Raw genomic sequence first — 27,684 nt, 5'->3', positions numbered from 1 at the left:
AATTCACCTCTCTGTCCTCTTTTTTTTAAAAGCATACACACTCTCGAGGTCTAAGTGAAATTGGGCCTCACAAAGATACAAGTAGTAGAATGTACACACACATACACACACACCCCAGAGTACAGTACATACACACTCAGGATGTACATATTAAACCAGTTCCATGCTAATCATGAGCTATTGATTAAAAGCTTATAAATATAAATTTGATTTTGCTCAGTAACAGATTTATTTAATAATCCACATGGGTTATTTTCACAGCATAACCTTACTAAATTATTTGAATTGTAAATTGAATCTAATGAAATGTTGTCGTGACTTAAAATAAAGGCTCTGCTCAGTGTCTTGCTATTCATCAACTTGCCAAATGAGATTTAAAGCTAGTCACTAACTTTTGCTGAGCAGCAGGATGCTAAAACGTCCCCCGAACCTCAGCATCCTCTAAAGCGCCAGGCGTCCTGTGCGTCAACTGGGTCGGGCTGATTTAGCTGAAAACCACTAAAGCGTCCCAGAAGTCACTTGGCATTATGACGATCTAATGTGCTTCATCACATCTTCAGAATGCTTGATGAGAGTGTCGTGTGTCAAAAATCTAGATTTAAGAACTACATTGCTTCATTTTTGAGCTCGTGTGTTCCACATTTTACATTTAAATCATTTGTTGGCTCATGTTATGCGTTATTAGAAGCGTTGCAGCAGAGGTCGCCTGACAGACCTGCCCCAACCCCTGAGCCACAAGGGTGCTTAAAATAATGTGTTCTACCAACCGGCCCACCTAGGGCCAAGTAGTATTGTAACGTACGGGGTTAACAGAGGCCCAGCAGCTCACTCCTGTCCTGGGGCCCCCTGGCAGCTTAAGGTAACCATGGAAATACTGTTGGAAGGGGAGCACACTAAGCCAGAAAAGACAGGAAACATGTCTTGACATGAGCTGAAGAGACTTCACTTTCTGTTGAACTTCTGTCACATCCCTTGTTGCTCTGACTACTGTGGCTGAACACATCTGAACACAGCAGACCGTGTGTGTTGTGATTTTTCTTTTATTTTTTTTTTCTCTCTTCCTGATGGAAGTCAACCGCTCTGTTCCTACTGAGCTCTGCACGTGTTTTTCAGTCTCAGTGACCTTAAAGTGAAACTTCACCATCACATATGGGTTTCACCTCCGCCAATCCATCTATGAGACAGGTTTCAACCTCAGATGAATCACAACAGCTCCTCCTCTGAGTTGATTATTGAACAGTTTTAACACAGGGATAAACCAGGGCCTGAAACACCTTTAAAGGACCATACCAGAGTTTTCTAACTTTTGAATTCACTACACTAGGGCTGCAGCTAAAGATTATTTTCATAATTGATTAATCTGCCAGTTTGTTTCTTGATTAATCAATTAATCAACTGGCGTATAAAATGCTAGAAAATAGTGGAAGATACCCATCACAATTTACCAAAGCCCCCAGATGTTGTTTTGTCCGACCAAGAGTTCAAAGAGATTCAGTTCACTCTGATAGAAAACGCATACGACACGAAAACGCAGAAAACCATAACAATCAAAAGAGCCAATGAGTATTTGGCATTTTTGCTTGAAAATGGACTTAAATGATGAATCGATTATCAAAATAGTTACTGATTAAATTTTGATGAATTGTTTCAGTTCTACTTTCCACTACTGCTGACTGTCTTCCAAAGCATGCTGCAGACTTTTAGATGCACTTTGATTGATTGCAGATTAAAGATCTAGTTATTATTACAAATGCCTGGTAATGGTCTTTGTGGTCTTTGAGAATTTCCGCTTAAATCCCAACTTTATGGAGATGCAGTTTAATATTGAACTGAAAACGATTGTAAACGTCAGCTTTTGTTGCCTGTAACTCTGACACCGTTTGTAGAGGCGACAGTCAACAGCAGCACTGCAGATATTAAATGTGCTCTTTTCTAAAGCAAGAGCTGTGATCCTCATCTCTCGCCGTGATGTTACACAGACCATCACTTCACCGCAGTTATCTGGACTTATCACCTGAATTTTACACGTCCAGCTGGGTTTTCTGAGGTACAATATAGTAAATTGCAGCATTTTTTTTACCTTGCAGCTGGAACACAGTGAACATTACAGGCTGACTTGACCAGACAGCGTAGCAGTGTTTGACTTGAATACTGTCAGTCATTTTTGAAGACATATCTGTCACACTGAGCTTTGGGTTTTCTGTTGACACCTTCAGACTGCTTTTATTCAAACCACTGATGATGATACAGTATAATAATATTAAAAATGAACGTCTGTGCTGTGACTTTTAGTCAAAGGAAATAAGAGGAATGCTTCGGCAGATTCCTGAGGTTGATAACGTTTAATGATGAAATGGGTGTAGTAGTCCCGCAGTATACACTTAGTGCCCACTTTATTAGGTACACTTTACATCTATCGATCTATCTATTAATGCCAGGTGTAAATGGGGTCTTTAGTAACAGCGCTGTAGCTGATTACTGACCTGCTGATTTAGTTAACAAATCTGTACTTTCTGAGGTGATTTTTCTATTTTTTCTCTCACTTGAATAGATAGTAAAGTTTGAATGTTGTGTTAACTTCACCAAGGTATAACTTCAAACCACATTAAGTTCCTTTTAATTGACAAATTAAAAATTGAAATGGTTTAAGTGTGACTTGATGGTGTTCATGATTTAACTATTTCCAAAAAGATCACTCAATTATTTGATTAGTTGATCAGTTATTTTGATAGTCAGTAGTTTCAGTCATTTCTGAGCAAAGAAGCTAAACATTTGCAGGTTTCAGCTTCTAAATTCTGAAGCTTTTCTGCTTTTATTCATCTTATATCATAATAAACTGAATTTCTTTGGCTTTTTAAACTGTTGTATGGACAAAACAAGACACTGAAGATGTCGCAGTGTGCGTTTGGAAACTGATTTTTTTTTTTTCTGACATTTTATAGGCCTAAGGTCTTTAACTATTAATGGAAAAAAAATTGGAAGATTCATGGGCAGTGAAAATAATCGGTTATTGCATCTCTACTATTTTACAGTTAAATTAGTAGACTTACTGGCAGGTCAAAGGGCATGTAGAAAAACTGACTAAAATAAAAGCGGTGTGTGTGCTGCAGTGGCTTTCCTTTTGATTTTTAGGAGAGGGGATATACATATATATATTATTTCTTTAAAGAATTTGAACTGTATCATTTAACACAGCATCGGTGTGAGCAGAAGTGTCGGCTCATTTCAGCTGTACTCTCTCTGAACTGCTCTTCAGTGAATCAGTATTAGGATCCAATTACCATAAGCACCTTTAATCCGAACACACGGCCTCTCGCAGTGGAAACGCTATCCCTCCACCCACGCTAATGAGAAAAACCACGCTCCAGGATCCTTAGCTCACCATTTCAGATCATCTACAAAAGCCAGTTATTTATGGGGCGGGGTGCATTAATAATGCATTAAAAAGACACCTCTACTTCCCCAAAAAAGAAGCTTTTCTCCCTGAAGATCACCTCTGTCTGTGGGTGACCTTTTCTCTCTGTGCTGTGCTCTCACCCTCGACTCGGTCTGATGTGACGGTTCCCGTCGCTGATGGATGTTTGTAATGACTTCCTCCCAGCTCAAAATAAACAAGACTCCAGGGACCAACTGTGCATCTTTTAGTGTTATGCTAATGGACACTGAGCTTCCACACAAAGCAACGATGCTTTAAAACGGGAGGTCACTATGCTCCCGCTCCCCCACAGAAAAAACTGAGACAGCTGCAGGTTTTATTTCTGTTGTTGCTTTTGTCTCTCTAGTAATGAATGGCAGGATATCCAACATAAACAGTCATAACATTATCATAAGACAAATGTCATGTAAACCATGATACAACAGTTATTTCTTATATCAAGTTCAAAAACAAAGATAAATAGGAGAAATTAATGGGTACTAGATAGTTAAGCTTAATAAAAAAAAAGGAGATGGCCAAAGTTATAATTGCATATTCAGATAATTATCGCATGCATTTTGTGAGTTTTGAACAGAGGTGAGGTTAGGAAGTAGAAGCTTTAGACCCGTTTTTTACATTCTGTATTTGTTTCTCTTTAGTCAGACTGTCTCGTTAAAAGCTGCTGAACCAGCTGTGATCAGTTCCTGTTCTCAGTGTAGATGTGGATGTACAGACAACTGTCGCTGGGTCACTGTGATACTGAAGGGAACTTAAAAACATGAAGATTCTGAATGAAGTTCTGCAGCCTCTTGTTCCCCTGGTTTCTAGGTGGATTTCTGGAGCTTTATTCTGGAGGGAAATCAGAGATAATGATGTCCTCAGGAAGTGGACGTCACACTGAATCATATCAACGTGTTTCATGTCTGTATCTTCAGATCTGACTCGGTTAGGACTCTGAGAAGGAGGAGTACACACCTGTCGTGCACCTGTGCCTTTTACCTCTCACAGTATTTTTATCTCCTGTCTCTCCTCCAACAGTCTGAAAGCCTCTGCACTAAAACCAGCTGTTGTGAGATGTGACAGGGCTGTGTTTGCTCCACTTCTCTCTTCTCTTTCAGTCGGAGTCTGTGCTGTTAAATACTGTTATTTGAGCCGGTCTGTGAATGACCTCTGCAAGCTGGAGAGGGTGTGTGGGGATGAATGAGGCCTTTGTGTTGTGTCATTCAGCCGGAAGTCAGCTGATCTTTACATGGAGAGGTTATCAAAGCCTAATCAGTCACTTTCCACTCGAGTCATGGAAAAACTATTGACTAATGCCATCAAATAATGGGTGATTTAAGAGTTCATCTGTAGCTGGTGGGCAAAGAGGATTAGTAACATTAATGACCAGACTAAAGCTGACTCGGCTTGTTAGTTGCGTATTTCTTCTTTTGTGATTTTCATTTTGTGGCTGACTTGGCTTTATTATCAAACCCCTCCCCAGACTGAACATCACTGAAGCCAGGCCCCCATGCTTGGCTGCGTACTCCATACAGTGCAAAATGAGGAAGGGAGGGGCCAATTTTTCAAACTTTATTTATACTGCTGTTAGTAGAACATAAAGACTGTAGAATAAACAGAATAAAAGGCTGAGTTAGCTCGATCTGATTGTGGAGGACTTGTCAGTTCTTTAAGGCTGATATAAAGTTTATCTGGAGCTGTTGTCAGAACAAAACATAACCCGAAACAGTTCAAGACAGTCAACTACTTCATGACCAAGACTCCTCAAGGTGAACCACAGACATGAAATCATTTTCGGATACAAAACTTCTTTTATTAAAGGCACCAATAAGAATAAATGACACGATTTTAGATGAAAACATGTAAATTAAGAAATTATCAAACTCTGTTCGCACAGCTATTGTATTTACATTTTCGCAATAAAATTAAAATATCTAAAACAAAATCAGGACACTAATCCAGATGTAGGTCCGGATCCAGTGAGAAAAACTAATATTCAGTTAAATGTTTGTGGTTGTTTTTGAGACTAATGGAACCAGAAATCAAATATTATTTTGACACTGACATTTTTATTGCATTGTTAGAATAATGTCAGGTAGTTCCCAAAGTGTAGATAAACTACATAATAAACATATTCTCAGGCAATAGTCTCTGCTGATCATGGGTTCAGATTTCTACTCCTGCTGCCTTTATGTCAGAGTGAGCGTGCACTCTTGTTCAAGACACAGTAGCTTCATCCAGGTTTAAAAAGATCAAACCTCAACCTGCATTCAAGAATCAAGATGGCTGGAAGAAAATTAACAGGCTTGAATGAATTAAGCCATGTTTAAAGAACGGGGCTCAGGTTACTGGGACCAATACATATGTTCATACATAATAAGGGACGGGTTTACTGAAAGTTGAGAGCTACTTTTTAAAGGTATAACAAACATACATATCCTTATTACATCCTGCCTTGGTCACCAATGACGTTTCCTAGGAGAAAAATAAAGTAAAACGAGACAGAGGGAAAAAGATAATAATAAGGGGGCTTGTGGTGTTAAAGTTATTTACAATAAGAAGTGATTTTTTTTTTTTTGGATTTAGGCATTTTACCTCAGCTTAGTTCCAGTGAAGCCTCTTCAGTGCTCAGATAGACAAACAGTTTCTAAACACAGATCCTTCAGTCTGCTTCAGACGTGTTGGCAATAATATCACCGTCATTGTTGCAGACACGCACCGTGTGGTGTTTTACGCTTCAAAATGGGAAAATGTAGCTTTCATTTTGTTCAAGGCGTAGAAATAAAGAGTTGATATAAAGAAAGAAAATGGGTTCTATTCACTCAGTGCAGACAGTGCAGACTCAACTCAGAGGAAGATTTTGCAGAAATCATTTGGCACTAATTCTTCAGGGTTCAGGAGAAGGCCAAGGGCAGTTTCTTCGAAGCTGCCACCCTGAGAATCATGTATGCCAAGAAATTCAGTGTCCAGGGTGAGAAATTAGTCAGAGCTCAGGGACAAAAACGTCCCTCATTGTCCCTGAAATGAAGGTGACCTGCACAGGAAACTGATTAACTTTGCAGCTTTATGCCTCTCATTACTTACCATGTTTTTCACAAATGGATGATTATTTCATTTGGTTTGAATTGCCCCCAAAAGTTTTCTGAAATTAACTTTGAAAAACGCATTTTGCTCAATTTAAAGCAGGGAATTAATTAATACAGTAATTTGGGTAATTTGCTTCCCTGGATTTTTAAAAGCATTTTGGTAACTGGAGTTTCCACATCAGTTGGTATGAATTTGTTGACTGGAATGAGCTTCATTTACATCTGTTGTTAAATTAGCTTTCACTTCCTGCTAATTTCCCCCCTATTCTCATAAAATAATAATAAATATAAAAGAGAGCAGTGTGATCACTCCTAGGAGAAAAGTAGTTTCTGGGTCAGCACGGAAAAACACTTTACAGCTGTACAGTCTGAACCGCATTTTATCCTGTTTAAATGCACTAAAGGTTCCTTCCTTGCTTATTCTATATGGTTTTTATCATCATCAGATTTTCAGAGTCAAACCAACAGTGTGTTAGTCAGTCCCCCAACACCTTCCCTCCTCTGTCTGTGGCTCTCAGCTCCAAGTTTATTGGTTCTTACTGTAGAAGTAAATCTTTAAAAACAACACACAAATATAAAGATTAATTTTTTCAAAGAGACTCAGTAATTTTCCGTAAACAGCCGCTCACTGTATTTTTTATCAAACAAACAAGAGGAAACAGGGCCTTTGTTGGAACTATTTTCAGCGGCGGATTCATCCACATTTGGTGCCGTAGTGAGTATCCGGGGCAGGAGGATGGTGTGTGTGTGGGACTCAGTCTAAATAAACTACAGTGTTCATGGTGATGAAGGAAAATATCCCCCAGTGTTTTTAATAGTTATTGGAAACAATGTTGACAATATGAAAATATAGAGGATTGCCAGATTTATGCTTCAATAAAAGTTCAGCTCAGTCATGATTATTGATGATTTATTGTTTATTTTGATCCTCATTAGTTGTTTATATTCAAAGAAAAGCACAGATGAGTCGCCTAGCTCCTGTTTCAGTGAGGTTTTCTGTAAACTCCCAAATTATTTGGGATTTGGCGATGAGATTGTTCTCTGACATTTCTGATTCATTGACCTTGGAAACAGTAGCCAACAAAACACTCACCTCAAGGTCCATTTAGAAGCTGTTCTTGATTTTTCTTGATTGTAGTTAATGAGCTGCCTGAGCAGATCAAATCTCAACTTTTAATCCAGTATTGATGAGAAGTCCTTAAATTTAATTCCTTAGTTAATTTTTAATTTTTTTGTATAGTTTATTATTTTACTTTCTTTTTTTAAATGTAGTGATTGATTTAGATGGCTGCTCTTTTCTTTTTTTTATTATAAGGTATTACAAGGTATTATATTTTGTACATGGATGTTACTATGTAAATAAACCTTATTAGTATTATCATAAAATGCTCAGAAAAAAAGAACATTTGAATTAATACAATTTCATGAGCACTGGCCAAACTCCATCTGCTGAGGAAAATGATGTGATTATGACCAGAAACTCCAGAACAGCTACTAAATGGACCTTGAGCTCAGATTGTATTGTCAGTTTATAATTTGCTCTGTCCTCCAGTTTCTAGTTAATGTGTGTAGGTTTTTTATATGGTGGCATCAGTCCCAGGACAGAGTTTTCTAATCTTGAATGAATCACCTCATCTGAAATATTCTGTAAGTCCAGCAGGATGATTGAAAGCACAGAAATATAAAAGTACCATAAACATAATCAGAATATAATCTGTAAAGCCGCTGAGTTGATAAGCCACCTCCTCCACCACAATAAAGGGCCTGTATCCCCTTTGACGTGAGTTAAGTACATTAATCCCGGTTCATTCCCTGATGAGAGTGTAATCTTATGGGATAACGTATACTGAAAAACTCCACATCTGTTTGAGTTTATTAATATGTCCTGGGCTGTGGTGCAATATGTTGGTGCTGAGAGGCTGAATATAGTCGGAGGTCAAAAAACACATTCAGGAGATCATTAAAGAAACATTAGAAAGGAGAACACGGACAGAGGAAAAACACTTCAGGAACCAGCAGCTCCTCACACTTCGCCCTGCTGAGTCATAAACACTTAGTTTACCAATATTTTCTAACCCAGCCACCAATGTTTGTCCTTTAATATTGATTTTCTGCTGATTCAGAGCCTGAACCAACACTTCCATTTCCTTAAATATAGATTAAATGTGTATCTGACACAGTGACACAACAGCTCTAAATAATGACTCTGACTCTGACTCTTGTTTTGAATGAGCTACTTGATCCAAATACTGAAGCTCCTGGTCCAAAACCATTGAGTTTTTAAGTTTAAATTATTGATCTGATATGAATGAAAGTTTAACTGGAAAGTGTGACTCCTGAAACTGACGTGAGATGGGCTGATTGTTTATTAGAGAAGACGTCTCACTCTGTTGGAGTTGTTGAACCACAGAATCACTCTGATTGACAGCGGTGTTAGACTGGTGTTCCCTCATAATGGATCCTTGGTGGAGTTCAGACACACAAGCTGACAACCGATGAGTTCCATTTTGTTCTGAATTAGCATTAATCATTAACAGCTGATATGAGCTTCAGCTGGAGACGTTGGTCATTTTAACTGGTGAAAGTGACGCCAGCCGCGGATAAACGGGAGAAGCTGCTGCCTGAAGGTTTTTTTACACTCAGCTCTGATCTTGAGAGAGGAGAGAGTTAGTCAGAGTTTAGTGTGTCAGTGTATTTTACCAACCTCAGAGTCATCGATGTGTCTAAAATATTTTCCACGTTCAAACAGCAGCAGGCTGAGGAGGACTAAACACAGTGGAGGACAGTAAAGAAATGCAAGAGAGAACTGTAAAGAAATGTAGAAGTATTCCTTTGAGGAAAAAAAAAACCCACAAAGATTCGAGCCATTTGAATATCAGTTTTTGAGTATCATGTCCATAACAGCACAAACCCATACAACGAGAGCCATAACTACTCGGGTGCATATTTCCTAGATGCGCCCTCGGGTTACTACTGTGGGAATGCTAGGCTAACTGTAGCTTACATAGATTGATCTCCAGGTTCCAGAGTTAGATGTCTACTGACCGATTTCTGAAATTTTTCCAAACAGGGCTCTTTAGATTGACTGGAGGGCATATCACTCTCTTTGCAACTGAGCTTGGTTGTTAACTCTGCCATCAATACCAACTGTTGTTGTTGTTGAATTATTCGCTCGTTTCATCTTGACCTACATTTCATTTTCAATCAGTGAGAGTAACGTTGTGTCACTCCTGTCCTTAATGCAGTGCATTCAGTGCAGTGGCCCACACACCGCACCACCTACCACCGAAATTAAATTCTTACCCTGTGGGAAACACTGGATAGGCCAATTTTTGGCTGGACTGCAACAGCGACGCCAGCCCTATGAATGTCTCTCACTGACTGACTGACTGTGTGAGTGATAAAGTTATACCATTGGTCGGCAGGCCGTGTGCTGAAGTTTCCCCATTGGCCGTTGCTCTTTGAAAATGAACGCAACAGCTTCTGTTGCGTCACCAGGGGTTGTTTACAGGCAGTGTTGTCAATTTAGCGCCCTTGTCATTAGATGTATCGACTTTTCAGACCCTTAAGCAAGTTTTCCTCACAAAAGTATGTATCGACTAATCTAGCGACTTTTCAGACAAACCTGACCTACTTCCCGTAGTAGAGAGTTGCCAGTTTTGCCTCGCGAGTGCGAGGTCAAGGTTTTCCTCCACAGGCATACCTCTCTATATGTCTCATTCAACTGACTACACGGCAGCTGCATAGACATGAATGAGCTTCTAACTTTCTCTCTAGTGATCATTTTACAAGTAAATATGCAGTTAGCTACATAAGTATTTGGACAGTGACACAATTTTCGTAATTTTGCCTCTGTAAACCACCACGATGGATTTAAAACAAAGTCATCAAGATGTGATTGAAGTGTAGACTTTCAGCTTTAATTCAAGGGGTTTGACAAAAATATCACATAAACCATTTAGGGATTACAGCCATTTTTATACATAGTCCCTCATTTTCAGAGGCTCAAAAGTAATTGGACAATTGATCAGTTTCATGGCCAGGTTTGACCTGTTCCCTCGTTATTTCATGACAAATTAATCAAATAAGAGGTCTAGAGTTGATTCCAAGTGTTGAATTTGCATTTGGTAGCTGTTCATGGGAACTCTCAATATGCGGTCCAAAGAGGTGTTAATGCAAATGAGGGAGGCCTTCATTAGGTTGAAAAAACAAAACAAACCCATCAGACAGATGGCAGAAACAAATAAACAATGTGGTACATTCTTAAAAAGAAGGAATGCACAGGCGAACTCAGCAACACCAAAAGGCCTGGAAGACCACGAAAGACAACTAAAGTGGATGATCGCAGAATTCTCTCTTTGGTAAAGAAAAAACCCTTTACAACATCTAGACAGGTCAAGAACACTCTGGAGGAGGTAGGTGTATCATTGTCAAAGTCTACAATCAAGAGACGCCTTCATGAATGTATATACAGAGGGTTTACCAAAAGGTACAATCCACTGTTAACACTCAAGAACAGAAAGGCCAGATTAGACTTTGCCAGAAAACATCTTAAAAAAAACACTGCCGAGTTCTGGAACAAGATTCTTTGGCCAGATGAAAACAAGATGAACTTGTACCAGAATGATGGGAAGAGAGGAGTATGGAGAAGGAAAGGAACGGCTCATGATCAGAAAACCACCACATCATCCGTCAAACATGGTGGAGGCAGTGTAATGCTATGGGCACGTATGGCTGCCAATGGAACTGGGTCGCTGGTGTTTGTTGATGACATGACTGCTGATAGAAGTAGCAGGATGAATTCTGAACCGTACAGGGCTATACTATCTACTCAGATTCAGCCAAATGCTGCAACACTGATAGGACGGTGCTTCACAGTACAGATGGATAATGACCCAAAACATACTGCGGAAGCAACCCAAGAGCTTCTCGGAGCAAAGAAATGAATTATTCTTCAATGGCTAAATCAGACACCTGACCTCAACCCAACTGAGCATGCGTCTCACTTACTGAAGACAAAACTGAGGACAGAAAGACCCACAAACAAGCAGTAACTGAAGGCGGCTGCAGTAAAAGCCTGGCAAAGCATCTCGAGGGAGGACACTCAGCATTTGGTGGTGTCCATGAGTTCCACACTTCATGCAGTCATTGTCTGAAAAGGATTAAAAATAATCCTTATATTTACAATCATGTCAGTTTATCCAATTACTTTTGAGTCTCTGAAAAGGAGGGACTATGTATATAAATGGCTGTAATTCCAAATTGGTTAATGTGATATTTTTGTTGAACCCCTTGAATTTAAGCGGAAAGTTTACACTTCAGTATCATCTTGATGGCTTTTTTTCAGATCCATTGTGGTGGTTTACAGAGGCCAAATTACGAAAATTGTGTCACTGTCCAAATAATTATGGACCTAACTGTAGTTGAAATCACAACAAGGCTGTTTAACTTATGTGTCTGGTGAATTTGTCAGACGACGTCATGGTTATAAAATCAGGATTTTAGGAGAGCAGAGCAGCAGCTTGGAAATGGCTTGTTGTCTTAATGGGCCGTGTTTCAGTCATTATTTCATACTTGTTCCATTGTCTTACAACAGAAACAGAAAAACATGTAAATGAGAACAGCTTTATTGGGAATTGAACTTTATTAAATTACTGTAAATTTGAGCTCGGTGACAGTAGGAGAGAAGCAGAGAGATGAAGGGCGGTCCAGCCACATACAAAGTTTTGACCTGGTCTTATTATTTAATATAAGCCTTTTACTTTACATAATTTTTCATTTACATGTTTTGTTTTAAGACAGGGAAGGAAACTGTGGCATTGCATTTTGATTTGATCACGGTATGTTATAATAAAAGTGCTTGTGACATCTCACATGTGGCTTTGACCTTCAACTGAACATTTAGCCCACTGAGTAGAAAATATTTAGATACATATCGTGTATTGCCGTTCACCATAAAAATAGAGAGATATGATTTTTGGTCCATATCGCCCAGCCCTAAGCAGAGGTGTGTGTGTGTGTGTGTGTGTGTCTCGCAGCAGTGTGTGTGTATCTTCACCTTTACAAAGGGTGGACCATTAAAGCAGAGCTCAGTGGAGAAACAGGCAGCGTATTGTGATGAATGAGTCTCTGTGTAAAAGCTGTGGTGTGTAATTTCCTCTGACCCGGTTTGAACAACCTCTCCAGCCTCCTCTCTGTAACACAGTATCTCTGCCTCCTCCTCAGCACTCCTTCCCGCCCATAGCCTAGTTGCGGAGATAAGCTGCGATTCTTTCTGACATTTCTGGGTCTACAAATTTGGAGTTGAAATATTTCACTTTTTGTCTCTTTTGTTTGACTTTTGGCTCAGGATTGACTCGGCTCGTGAATATTCAGGTTCTGTGGCAGCTCCCAGAGCTGAGAGTGGATCGCTGCAGTCACAATATTGATACAGCTCAGAACGTTTGTAGCGGTTCAATATAACCAATCGTTTCCTGTTTCAAAGCGTTGATGAGGCAGCCGGAGGGTGGGTGGGGGGTGTGATGGATGGTGTGCCGCTCTGTCCACTTGCGGCGTTTGTCTCCAGGTTATCAGACGACACAGACAGACGGGGCTGCAGACAGATATTGATCTCAGAGTGAGTTATCCATCTGTCATATTAATCCAGGCACTGGGTATGTTCCGACAGATCAAAGAATCTCCGCTCGGCTGAGAGTCAGAGGTTAAAGGTCAACAGGAGATATGTTTGACTCTGAGGATCGGAGAGAGCTGAACCCTCATCCTCCAGGTGACGTCCTATCCACTGATTACTGTTCCATATGCACTAGCTGCTAATTGTAGCAGAGCTGAAACAACCCATTTATTGATTAGTTTATGAAAATGGGAGGCATTTCTTTGTCATGTATGGTAGGAAATTAGGGCTGCAAGGGCTGTACAGATCATTTTTTATCACCAATTTAATCCGCCAATATCCATGATTAAGCAGGTCATCATTTTGTCTATAAAATATCAGAAATCAGCAATAAATGGCCGTTAAAATTTCTCAAATTAGAGCTGCAGCGATAAATCAATTAATCGAATTTATTAATCAACTGATCGATAGAAAATCAAACAAGCTATTTTGATAAATGACTGTTTTTGGCAAAAAAGCCAAAATGATCTGTTTTCAGGACATGAACTATGAAGTATTCATATGCATATAATATAAATATAGATATGCTTTTTCTCCTTTTCTTGTCACATATCACAAACTGAATATATTTAGATTTTGAACTGTTGGTGAGACAAATCCACCTGAATGAGACATGTTGGGCCTTAACGGGCAGTTTTTACTGTTTTCTGACACATTGGAGAGTAGTCACTGGTCACTGATTAGTCGAGGAAATAGGCTGCAGAGGAATCGTTGAAGTCATAAACTGTATGTTGGTTTTAGATTCAGCAGGAGTTGTAGAAACGTTGTGCACAGCAGATTACACTGCAGTAATGCCTCTGTTATATTGATGAGATATGATATTGGTTTGTTTACTTGATACTAAAACAGTCTGAGGGTTTTTTTTAGTATCGATGCAGTGAGGAGCGAGAGCAGAGCACATATGGATCTAAAAATATCTACAGCTCTGTTTGTTAAATTTCTGGATCGGAGATGATTTGGGCTACACTCCAACTGATTGACTGAGCTCTTCACTTAACAGTTTCCACTCAACCTCAATTACACATTAATTACATTTAACTGCCAAACAACAGACCTTTCGTTGTTGGATCTGGTAGATTACAGCACTCTGCAACAATCAGGGATCAGAGATTTGGGTGTTTAATTTAATACAAGAACTGAAACTTAAGGTTAAAAATGACTCCAACTCTTCAGAAGTAAACAAATGAGCCGTTTCTCTCTGGTTCGACAATAAGAACGTGTCATTTTTAAAAAAACTGAACTGGAAACCGTTCCTACTTTGTAAACTGAAAACCAACAAAACATTAAATCTTCATCTGTTGACACTAAGTTGCTATGGAAGCTCAATGTTGTTGCAAAAACAGAAATCTCTGAGCAAAATATACACAACTGTGATTATATGCAAAGTAGTCATGTGTTCTCACTTGAAAAATAACAGTGGTGTCATAAGATATGTTCATACGTAGGATCTGGCTTCCTCTTTGTGTTAAAGTGATGTCTGTCATTCAGACAGAGGACAGCTTCATTAATGTCGTGCAACGGCTTCATTCATCCATCACAAGACGTTTATGAAAGGAGTCTCAGTCCTCAGGTGATTTTTGGCCCCTGGAAATGCAACTGCAATTTTGTTGTCAGGGAAGATAATAATACTAACTAAAACTACTAGCAACTATTTTGATAATCAATTAATCATTTAAATCAGTTTTCAAGCAAAAATGATGAACAAACCTGTGAGAACTTGCTTCTTTTCTTTGCCTTCATATTATAACTGAACATTTTTGGGTTATGAGAAAAGAAGTCGTCACCTTGGACTCTTGGAAAGCGTAATGTACATTTTTCACAGTTTTCTAATGAGTTAGAGACCAAACGATGAATTGATTGATTGAGAAAATAATCTGCAGACAAAGTGATAATGAAAACAATGTTTAGTAGCAGTTGCAGCTACTGTGATTTGCAATAGGAGATTATTTCCTCACACTTTAATTTGGGCATCTTTTACCAATCAGAACAGACGCCATACTTGCGTATCATGACTGAGATTCCAAGAGCCCTTTAGGACAAGGAAGGTAGAATTTTAGCCTTAGTTTTTGACAAAGAATCATTTGTGTAATGTGACTCCCACGATTTGCGATCTGTGTGTAGGCAGCGGTCGTGAATCGGCCCAGTGGTGTGCAGAGATGGCCGTGGTACTGCTGGATACAGCGGTGATATTAAAGTTGAATCATATGAAGGAAGAAGTGATGTCGCTCTGTCACAGGCTGTAGCACTGGTGGATTTTAAAACTCATTGTACCACCGAAGACGTCATTATAGTCCCATTATGAGCATGAGGGACACTAGTCGCCTCCCCTTGTCACAGTGAATTCTTAGTTTCATCATTTATTAGTTGGAGAACTCTGCTGACTGTTTTTAGCCACACTAGCAGCGTGAATCTTTGGATGTGAAAGCCATCAGTCAGTCACCACGTTGCTCTCAACAACTGTTGGATGGACTTTGATGTAATGTGGGTCTGATGTTCATGGTCCCCTCAGGATGAACAGTTCAAATTTATACTTCGGAGCCAAAAGTGACTCAGGTGTTTATTCAGACATGAGACCAACATGTTGTCAAGTTGCCGTCACATTGATATAATAGTTGGTATAGTAAGTGGACCATGTCTGAAATAGTCTCATCAACTGAAAGATGAATAGACCGTGTTGTTGTGACTGTCAGTCAAAGATGAGGCTGAAATGATTAATGGATTAATCGATAATAATAAAGCCAAGTATTTTGATAATCCATTAACATTTCTGCCACTTTTCAAGCAAAGATACCAAATACCATTAGTGTCTGTATTCAGGTCCAGAAATGTTACGGGTTTGATGCTCGTCTTTGTCATATATAATAGTAAATTAAGTGATAAATGGATTTGGACTGATATTACTGGACATTTTCACTGTTTTCAGACATGTTACAGACAGCAGTTAATCATTTAATTGAGAGAATAGTCAGCAGAGTAACCGATTAAGAAAATAATTTCTACATACAATGTAACTGAAGTCAGAGGACGCTCAGCCTTGTCTGTGTGGAAACTGAATGTCTGCAGGAGTTTTGTATTTCCTGCACGTTGTGTTAGAACGAAGCCTCGCTGCAGCACCTTGAATGCTGAATCATCAGAACTCAGCAGTAGATTCGCAGGTAGAGCAGAAAAATGACTCTGGGCTGTTTTCAGAGCAGATTGTCGTCATTCTCCCCTGGGCAATGCAGCCTGCATTATTCGTTAATGTCAAATAATGTTATCCGACGTAATGGGGTCCCGTTAAAGATGTTGTTTCTTAAAGATCTTCTAAAGCACAGGTGTGAGGGAGAGTTGAAGGGGATGTGGAGGGAGAGAGGTGAGGTAAAGATACTGTGTGAGGCAAGGGGACCGGTGAAAGCAGGTGCTCTTTGAAACACTTTGTGTCGTCCTTCTCAGAGTCCTAACTGAGTCAGATCTGAACACACATGCATGAAACACATGTTGATATGATTCAGTGTGACTTCTAGTTCCTGAGGACATGATGATCTCTGATGTCCCTCCAGAATAAAGCTCCAGAAGTCCACTTAGAAAACAGAGAAAATGGGGCTGCAGACCTTCATTCAGAATCTTCATGTTTTTAAGTTTTCCTTGGTATCACAGTGACCCAGTGACAGTTGTCTGTACATCCATGGCTACACTGCACACAGGAGCTGATCACAGCTGATTCAGGAGGTTTTAATGGGACAGTTTGACTACATGGAAACTAGTATAGGCTAAAAAAAGCAGGGCTAAAGTTGTATTTGCCCTGATTTTGTTTGAGGTGGGCCCACAGTGTCAGATTTTGAAAGGTATTGATCTAGAGCTTTTGGAATAAGAAAAACAAAATTGCATGTTCTGAAAATGTCTCTTTTAGCCATTTTTCCAAAACGTTCTGTGTTCAGAAATCTTTTAATGTAGCATCAAAAAAAGCACAAAAAAACTTTTCTGTCAAACAGGCACAAGATCCATCATAGGACTAATCCAGACTTTGTTTCGAGCAAAGAAAAAGGACTTGAGTAGTGTCCCACTTTATTAACCTGCACTTAGTTTTCAGTAGAAACAAAAAAAAAATATCCCTATTAAACCAACAAAGCAGTTATAACAGTAGATGTCATCTCTCTCAGTTCACTGAGACTGAGAGAAAAATCCATCTCAGTCGTCCCACGGCACAAAAGCTCCTCTAAAGTTTCCGTGAGACCTCGTTTGGATGTGAATTGAGGCTGAGGGGAGAAAACTCCACGGCTCATCCTGCAACAAAAGAGCTGTGAGGTCTGATTCACTGCTTCACCTCACAGCAACTGCTGCTTCGATTTCATGAAGCATTTGGGATGAACTGAGAGACGAGCTCGGCTGCTTAAGTGAACATAGTTTTGTGAAGTGAGAGATCTGTAGGAATTTCAGCTTTCTGTTGTGTAGTAGGGTTCAAAGCATGTTATGTACAGCTGGGACGATTAGTTGATTCATTGAATGATGAGAAAATAATCGACAACTATTTTGAAAATCAATTAATAAAAAGTTACCCTGACAGTAAATTGATTATCTTTGAGTTTTTATCCGCATAACCAGCAATATGAAGATGTCCTCTTGGGCTTTAGGAAATTGTGACGGTGATTTTTCACTGTTTTCTGACATTTTATAGACCAAACAATTACTCAAGAACATTATCATTGGTGGAAGTGTTTAAAGGTGCTTCTGGATTGAATGTGTTGAAATTGCCTCCACACAATAACATCAATATTCAGTGATAGTTTTAAAAATCTGCACTATTTTCTCAGTTCTCAGTGAACCAAACTGAAATAGCAGTGCTGATATACTTCTGTTTCAAAAAAATAGTGACTCAAAGCGCCTCATATCCAGCATATTGGATGTGGCTGATCTGGTTGACGTTTTTGAGGATAGTATCTGTATAACAGAGCTATATCAGTCTAGTCTATAAAAGTCTTTTGTACTAATTGTGAGACCGATATGTGTAACAAAGAATAAACTTACAATAATAAATATTGGATGTTGCCAGTCAGATTGGATGTTGCTAGTCAGCTGTTGATGACACATGAATGAAAAAGCGGATTGATGCAAGCCTGGCTTCAGTACTCTGCCTGGAGCAGCGCTGAGTTTAGTGTATAATACTAAACACGTGAACATGCTAACAGATAGCTTAAAATGACCTGATGAATTGGTCTTTATTTCAGTACTTCATGATAATAATACTGAATTAATGAAATTCCAACGGCTAGAGTAATTAGGACGTATCCTCTGGGGAACATGAATGTCTGTGAAATATTTCATGATAATTAGATATTTGTTGATACATCACTCTGTACTGAAGGGTTAAACTGACAGATGGCCATTGCCGTCTTCAGAGCCAGGCTGCTAACATGCCTAAAAATAGGGCTGTGCTATTTCTGTAGAACGTGCGTCAGTTGTTATAGATGGTAAAATAACAGATCAGACGGATCTTACTCTGTGTTGTCTAGATACAGTGCAGTTTATTATATGAGTCTGTACTGAGCTAATCAATGAGTCAGCGGATCAATCAGCTGAATTAACATTGATCAGTGGAGTGAGGATGGACTGTCCATTCAATGTGAACACCTCTGCTGTCAGGTCCTCAGGGTGCAGAGTCAACGGGGTAGGGGGGTGGGTCACGGGCCAGTATCCAGTTTGGTCAGCTCGCGTAGTGACTGAGTGTGAGTTGTTCTTAGGGAGGATCTGTTTTTAGCCACTAAAACGTTTTCAGAAAGACACCAAAAACTCAGCCCCTCATTCGATTCAGTGCGACCCGTGTGTTGGCACTGAGGGGGTGAACCTGACTCAGTACAGCTGCAGCTAACAGTTATTTTACTTACTGATTAACTAAACCCATGTGTTATTTTAAGTAGTGTTTTTCCTTTTATGAATCCGGTATCATATCACTGTCCACTCAGTGTGTCTGTGCTCTTCAGTGATTGATGGAGCCAGAACTGAAATCATTTATCAAACTGAAGCCACCTGGACACTTTGTCTGGAAGGAAATCACCTTTAGAGCAGCGAGGTCATACGCTGTACTACAGACTCTTTACTGAGTCTTGAAGAAAAACATACAAGACTAAGTACTAATAACTTCCTGTACTGTATACAGCGGTGGAGAAAATACTCTGACCCTTTACTTCAGCAAAAGTACTTATGTACAAACTGTAAAAATGCCGTTGCAAGTAAAAGAAACGACAGGGGAAGCAACTAATAATAGGTTTAATTTTAGTGAAGTAAAGGTCAGCACACTGGAATCAGCAAACTCTTGTTAATTTTTCCTAAATCATATTCATTTAACTTAGTTTCACTCCATATTTTTATCCTGGTCATCCGCAGCCCCGCTGCAGTGGCTCTATGCCTCCTGCGGGGGGCCTTCCCAGTTTGAGAACCACTGGTTTAAAATGTTATGTATGTAAAGTAAGGAAAATGTATGTTAAGTATTGAAAGTAAAAATACTCAATAAAGAAAGATTACCCTTTTGTTATACATTATATCAGTGGACTATTATTACTCATGCCCTTAATGTGTAAACAGTATTTTACTGTTTTGGAGCTGATTTTAAGTATTTTCTACAGGACCATAAATAATGATTTTCCCGATGGATTCATCTGCTAATTATTTCCTCCATTCATCAGTTCAATCCAATGTTTGGTTTATAAAATTTCAGAAAATAGTGATAGTTACTGTTTTTTCCAACCACCTGCCCAAAACTAGGAATGATTAAAAATATATAAATAATTAAAAGGAAAGGGGACGAGCTGGAAAGGAACTGTCACAGTTGAGAAGCTGAATATATGAAAAATGACTTGAACCATTGTCAAAATAGTGGTTGCAGTCTGTGTGTGTGAATGGTGGCATTCATGCGATTGCATGGCGATCATTAGGACTGTTTTGGTGCCCCTCCAGCTTGGGTACTATGTTTCAGCCATTGGGGCTGAAAGTTGTACTTTTTCTTCTTCACTGGCTCAGTCGGTCTCTCCCTGCTGAAACAATCATTTAGCTGTTAGCGTGTTCCAAAGACGAAGCGTCCGTAGCTCATTACTTTAAAAATCAAAATGAGGAAAGAGAGGAGGAGGCTGGTGGAGAGGGAGAGCCAACCAGAGGTCCCGACTCAGACACCGCTGATGATGACAGTGGAGCTGCAGGGAGAGACCGACTGAGCCAGTGAAGAAGAAGGTAGGTAAGTAGTTTCTTAATCCCCAGGAGGGGGAATTTCTTTGTTACAGCAGCAGTAGTAACACAATAGTAGAACACAACAAGAATGAAAAGAAGGCTAAGAACTAAAGCACTAGCATAAAGGTAAGAATAAACAAAGATAAAATAGAATAAGTAATAGATAAAATACTATAGAGGAATGGCTAACACACTACCCATGGTCGTGGTACCAGGGGAGTGCTACGCTGCGTGTGTATTGTAGGCAACGTGGCCCGTCCACTGCAGGCAACTCTAGACTTGTTACCGGGCCAACACAGTTCAAGCATGAAACTCTGAAGCTGCACAAAAACAGTAGGAAACAGAAAACCTGCAGGGACCGATGCATCACCTGAAACACCAAGCCCCTCCCCGCCTCTTTTCAGCAGTGAGATGAAGTAATCGCTCAACGGAGGAGAATGAAAACTAAGAAAACTGTTCATCAGCACGCCAGGCCATTGATTCAAACCATGCTGTACCAAAAATAAAAGGGTGCGACCTACTGAGAAAGCTGGACTGGAACCCCGGTCGCAGATAAATTTTCTGTCAAACAGTTAAAACCAGGAATGGACGACTCATTTACATTCATCCTGTTAGGTACTGTAGTTTAATCTGTAAGAAAGCATCATATTTATAAACTCTTCATATGTTTTTTACGAAAAATCTTAGTTTGTGAAGAAACTACAGCTGTCAGATGAATGTTGTGCAGTAAAAAGTACAATATTCCCTCTAAAATGTAGTAGAAGAATGAAGTGTGATGAAAAGAAAATACCAAAGTACAAGAAGACCGTTGATCCAGACGTCCTTCAGGTTTCATTAAATGAGACATTTGTTTGCTTTTCTTCCTGAAGTGGCAGCAGTGTGTGGTGTTATGGACTGAGCTGCTTCATATATTCTCTCTCCTTCTCTTTCTAATGAGTGTGCTGTACCAGCTAAGGTCAAAACAAACAGCTTCATCATTTATCGTTTGAGCTGCTGCCTCACAAACGAATATCTGCTCAGCCTGCAGTGTGGACATGTGTGTTAGCAGATTTATGTGTGTGTGTGCAGCGCTGCTTGCACCGTACCTGCATAGTTTATTTCCAGAGCTGCTGCAGAGTCACACCTGCTGAGAGAAGCTTTTCAACCACACTCCAGAGAAACAGATGTTCCTGCTCGGCCTCATGGGAGCTGGGAGTGTGTGGTCAGCAGGAGGCTGTGAGAGTTCCTTTAACAGTAAACACACACAGTCAATACAGCAGCATGTTACGACACGCTGCTATTTACAGTAGAGACTGTTCAGCAAAAACTTAATCTCTGAAGTTTTTCTCAAGCGTCATTTTGAAACTAAGCACTACCACATTTTCACAGCAAAGTGCATTTACGGCCCTGTTGTATGTTGTTGTGTTGTACGTTCCGCAGGATCACGCTCCCTGCCACACAGCAGAAACTGTTCAGGAATGGTTTGAGGAACATGACAAAGAGTTCAAGGCGTTGACTTGGCTTCAAAATTCCCCTGATCTCAGGCTGACCGAGCATCTGTCAGATGTGCTGGAAAAACAAGTCCGATCCATGGAGGCCCCACCTCGCAACTTACAGGACTTAGAGGGTCTGATGCCTGATACCCCAGGGACCTTCAGAGGGCTGGTAGAGTCCATGTCTCGACGGTTTAGAGCTGTTGTGGCAGCACTGTTGTGGCAGATCAGTGAATGGTGATGGTAGAGGTGGGATGGATTACCATTTGTATGACTTGGGAGCTTTCACATCACGAGTTGGTCGTGACTCAAATATCAGAGACTCTCTTCAACAGAGAGGAGTTAATGTCTTAGCAGAAAGTCACCTAAATTTCTCTGTCAGCTGTAAAAAGAAGAAGAAGTTTCTAAAGGGGCCTTTAAAGTCGCCAAATCCAGTGAGAAAGTTGCTAACATGTTTCTAGCGTCTCAAAAGTGAAGATTTGATGATTTTCTTTGATAATAAACTGAATCTCTTTGGATTTTGGACACTGGCTCGGACAAAACAAGACATTTGAGGACGTCACCTTGGTCTGTGGGAAATTATAACTTTCACTGTTTTCTGGCATTTTACAGACAAAATGAGCTGATTAAACCACACCAACAAAGTCCTAGTGAGTTTTTGTGTGCTTAACTCTTAGATACCTTTTTTATGGATGACTGTTTTATATTTAGTCATAAATATTTAATGTTATAGAGAAATACTTTATCTTTGAAGCAGAGTGTTCAGAGGCTTTAATATAGTAGGCATTTTCCTCCATCCCATGATATTTCCCTAAACCCAACCAAACCTTAACCGCGTTGTTGTCACATCACAAAACGTTGATTTGTAACAGTTCTGAAGACAGTTTTGCGGGAATGTCAGATCGGAAAACACTCGTACCAACAACGTATTTTGTCGTTTAATTTGGAGGCATTGTTGTTTATTTCCCTATCCACTCCGGAGCGCTTTGTTGATGTTTTGCTGGCTGAGGTATCTTCTTTCCCTCAGCGTGAACCTTCAGTGAGCTCCTCAGCCTGGATTTATTTCAGCCCGTAATAAATCCGGGTGCTGTCGACCAGTGGTTTCACTCTTCGCCTTGTCTCTTCCGTTCTCCATTAGTCTCACAGAGCGTGATGTGGCCAGCCACAGCAGAGCAGGACCCCAGTCATCTGCTGCCCGCTGAGATCACACAAAGCCTGAATGCCCGTGGTGGGGAACAGAGTCAGAGCTGCAGCCCAGAGCAGGGTGTACACAGGATTTACTGTACGGAAGACATGAGACGTGTATGGAGTTTCGTCACTGTGGGATGAATTGCTCCAATGTTATTCCTACATTGTTACCACAGCAGTTCAGTCCCCATCTGAAAGCACTTAAAAAAAACACCTTAAAGCGATGACCTGGCAACGTTTTCTGTTCTATTTTCAGGATTGGAAAAATCTGCATTGATGTGCACAGTGTTATGATGAACATTTTCCCTCTGCGCGTCTTTTCTACAGAGCGCTCGGTTTATGAATCTGCGTGCCCACGTTTAATTCAGTTAGCACAGTATTTCTTCTCTGCCGTGAGAGCACCAGTTTAGGCTGTACATTTTTAATAAGTATATTGCCTCTTTTTTGATTAAACATAAACTTCAGGTGTGTTCTTCGTATCTGCAAACCAAATATACAACTTCCGTGTTGTGGAAAAATACAGTAAAGCACCGAAAGCACTTTAAAGCTCACTTTGTGTAGAAAAATTAACATTTGCATTAAAGGAAAAATCCAAACAATTTAAAAAGATGCCAGGAACATTTAGGGACTTCCTGAAAAATAGTTGCATTAGGGATTTTTCAGTTCAAGAATTCTATTTATTCGAAAGTATAAAGTTGTGAGTGTTGAGTGAATATAGAGTTGAGAGTACAGTTGGACAAATTGTTCACCATCAGTAGTTTTCTTTATGTGTTTGTTTGATTATTAAGTATATTTTGTTGCCTTTGCTTTTCTTTAATGTAGTTTTACTTGTATAGTATGTGTATACATAGAGGGCTGCAACTAACGACTATTTTCATTAATGATTGGTCTGACAACTATCTTTTCAATTAAGGGATTAATTGTCTGTGAAACAAAAAGATGTCAAAAAATGTTGTGCTGCAGGTGATGTTTTCGAATGTCTAAAATAAAAAATCAATCATCAAAATAGTTGATTGATGTTGATTGACTAATATATTCAGCTCTGTATACAAATATATATATGTGTGTTCATACATGGGTGTATATATACTAATTCTGTTTCCTTCTTTTTTGATCATGTTTTATACATTTGACAGATTCAAAGCAGAATAACACAGCGGTTAAAAAAAAAACGCAAGCGCTGTAGCACAGGGCTTCTAGCTAAAGCAGCTTCCATTAAATATTAATAATAAAAAGTCAGGATAAGAACTTCCATTTGTAGAGTATGAAATGAGTTTTATTTTCCCTCCTCAGCTCTGACATGTAGGTATATTTCATGACTGTTTGTGCCAGGTCTAACCCTACCCCCCTCTGTCCCTCCCTCTCCTCAGGGAATGCGGTCGTGGCTGATCTGGGATGAGCCAGGCGGGGTTTAGGGTGCAGGACTCGGTGTGTGTCTGGAGGAGGCTGCTGTCTGCGGTCATGAAGCTGCCCTGCTCTCTCTACTGCTCCCTGTGGTTCCTGCTGCTGCTGGGAGCCGGATCTCTGCTGCTGCTCGTCCACCTGCAGGATCTCACCGAGACGGTCCAACAGCAGACCCCAGGTCAGTGCTGTCACTGCTGGGACCAGGGGTAGGAGGCTGGTTGTTACTGGGCAGGAGCTGATCTGTGATCAGTGGAGTGTAAATTGTAAACAAACATTGTTAATCTACGGTCTACATTTCTCACCAAAACTTAAATACGCTCTGCCAGCGTCAGAAAGCCTTTTGTAAAGGTTTTGAAACCTGCCATGTTTAAATCAGCTGGCATTCTTACTCTTTCACTTCATCTCTGCCGCCTCCTTCTTCTTCTCCCTGTCCTAGTTTTCCTCCTGTCTTTTACAGCACGTGCTGCTGTTACTGCCCTCTGCAGTCTGTTGAAATGTGTGTCACATCACTCCCGCTCAGGGTGTGCATGTGTTTTTGTGTGTGTACGGTCCAACGTGTCATATAAACGATGTGTGAAACTGCTCATCATAGTGTTGTATTGCAGCTTCTCAAAGACTCCTGAGGACAGTTTAAAGTAGGGATGGCAGCGGTTAGCAGTTTACTTGGGCACGGTGGCATCTGCCTTAATTAATCATGGATTTAATGCGCCGTCTGACGAGCATGGTACACGACCCAAATCGAACACACCAACATGTCGTGTGACCACAATGCTTTCCTGACTTCGCCTTCAGCTGGTTGTTCACGGCCTTTCTGCTGTTGTTGACAACCACCTCTGTTATCTGCCTTGGTAATCTGTTCTGCCCCCGTCGAAGTCATATTTGTTTAATTGTCTGAGTTTTGTCGCTGTTGATGGTTAATTCAACACTGAGGATGGAGGTGTATGTTTTATAACTGATAATAAGTTTTACACTCAGGCAGCAAAGTGTTCAACCATAGAAAAGGAATTTGTATTTGATATCTTGTGGTGTAGTTTGCGCCTAGGCCCAGTGTGCTTTTGTTCTCCTAGTGCAAGAAGTTTGCCCCCCCCGCGCACAAATTCAAGACAACCGACCTGCTGCATTGACTGCCCTGTAGGAGAATCATTGCATCTCTGGACCACAGTGATGTTCTGTCTGTGTCCTCATGCAGTTTGTTGAAGTCGTGGTCTTTGGTCGAGTTGAAAGATGTAAACAGGGCCTGGTTTGTGTTGGAAAACAACTTGTCTCTGTGTGTCAAGGACTAGTTTCAGCTCAAGTCTTTCCTGCCTCTAAAAGAGCAGCAGCAACAGCAGCAGTGATTCAGTTATTCATGTGCCAGATAGAAGACACGGTGTCATCCTCAGTGTCAGATCGATTCAGTGAAAAACAAAAAACAGTGAAAATGTATTTACCAGTTGACTAAAGCAGTCCCAGTATAGCAGGAGGATCACACGATACTTCCGGTTGTTTTGTTGCTGGTGTGTAATCTTGAGTGGATGCTCTGATTTCAGTGAAAACAGCCATTTACAGTATCTGAGTGAAGATATTTCCAGATCCACAGATACACGTTTGCTCTCGAAGCAGTTGTGTCATTACTCAATATTTAAGAATAATTTGTGGCCTGTTTTTTTTTTTTTTTTTTTTTAAATCCTGTCTCTCAGTTCTCAGAGCTGTGAATTTACCTTAAAGTAAATTACCACTAAATGTAAAGAACTCTAAAAGTAGGAACAGCAGTGAGAATATATGAATACAAATAACAAAAATACATAATGTAAAAAATAAATAAGAAGAACAACATTCATGTCTCAGTAAAGTAAAAACAAAACAAAATAAAATAGGGGATGAAGCATGTTGGCTGGTGAATACATGAATCACTAGACCCTCAGTCTGTGCAGCGATACATTATAGAACTTGATCAAAGACGGTGAAATAAAAGAATACACTGCCAAGTTCTGGCCCTGTGTTAACTGTTTAGTTCTGTCTATTATAGTACGAGGAAGTGTTGCCATTTTTGACTATTTTAACATCCAAAATCTTGTCTTCTCTCTTCCTGTAAAATATAAAAAAAAATTTGATCTTGAGATAAATTTACCCAGTCAAATGTGATTTGGGGGTGAAGAGCTAAACATTAGGAGAACAGGACCAGACGGGGGCTTCATACGATGGAAAACCAGCACAGTCTCCAGACCTGAACCCTATGGAGCTGGCTGGTGATGAACTGGACAGAAGGTGAAAGCAAAGCAACGTACATGTGCAGCACATTAATGGGAACTTCTGCAGCAGTGTTGGGACCAACTTCCTGAACAATGTTTGTATTCCACTATAGAAAGAAACGTCAGGAGTTCAGCTGCTGGACGAGTCAGAAATTTAGATACATTTATTTCAACAAGAAGATCCAATGTTTCCTTGTTTTTAAAATCTCCAACTATTTATTTGTTTCAGCTTTAAGTTCAGAAAAACTGAGACTCTGAATCATATAAATTTAAATAAAAACTAGAAAAATGGAGGCATCCGAACACTTTTGACCAGTAGTGTATCTCTGGTTCTGCTGCATCGATTTAGAGCTAAGATCCGTCCACAGTCCCGTATGTAACTTGTTTAACAGAACCAGAGTTACACACAGGGAAACCCAGGGTACATCTTAGACTTATCACAGATTGTTTGCAGTTGAGACGATGGAATTACTGGATTTTCTCAGTGAAAAGGAAAATAACTTCTGTTCTAATGGACGCTACAGAACGGGGCCCTGATGGACTCATGTTTGTAATCAAGTGACTGCACACACAACCGACTAACACACACAAGGGGAATTTGTGTTTAGTTTGTCTTTAAACTCATTGGAGGTTGCAATATTCAGTGTGTAGACTAACCTCTGTTTTTCATTCCCAGCTGTGGTTGGATGTGTGAACAATGCATCTAATTTATTATAATGAATACCTGCAGAATATGGAAACAAATACACTGATAGCGTACAGTTGTTTACCTCGTTGTGAATAAAGGCAGTGTACATTTTGGAACATTTTCCAGCTGGGTTGGAGTTTCGTCTGGTCTGATTTCCTTACATGTTTTTAACTGACCTCATTGACCCCTGTGCAGCCCTGCTCATGTGTCCTGTTGTTACCAGGCGATTGGTTACTGGTTTTCTTTTGGTGTGCTGGTTTCTACGTCAATATTCTGACAGTGAAACCACTGCACATATGCAGCCTCAGATCCGATGTAAAAATGACTGTTTCT

The 27,684-nt window shown here is 40.0% G+C and overlaps 1 protein-coding gene across 4 annotated transcripts in view; it reads left to right on the top strand.

The window, feature by feature from the left end:
* Positions 1-27,684, top strand: part of LOC120793052 (carbohydrate sulfotransferase 8-like) — a 69,049-nt gene that overhangs the window by 5,924 nt on the left and 35,441 nt on the right. For all 4 annotated transcript variants that reach the window (XR_005707931.1, XR_005707930.1, XR_005707929.1 and 1 more), the window contains exon 2: positions 24,399-24,610. Coding sequence is in view for 1 of the 4 variants with exons in the window: in XM_040132663.1 (XP_039988597.1) it covers positions 24,424-24,610 (187 nt within the window). In the remaining 3 variants the exon portion in view is untranslated. The remainder of the gene's footprint in view (positions 1-24,398; positions 24,611-27,684) is intronic.

Source organism: Xiphias gladius, chromosome 8 (assembly GCF_016859285.1).
Source record: "Xiphias gladius isolate SHS-SW01 ecotype Sanya breed wild chromosome 8, ASM1685928v1, whole genome shotgun sequence".
Classification (NCBI taxonomy): domain Eukaryota; kingdom Metazoa; phylum Chordata; class Actinopteri; order Istiophoriformes; family Xiphiidae; genus Xiphias; species Xiphias gladius.
The sequence above is the reverse complement of the archived record's forward strand: the minus strand, read 5'-3'. Positions and strand labels throughout refer to the sequence as shown.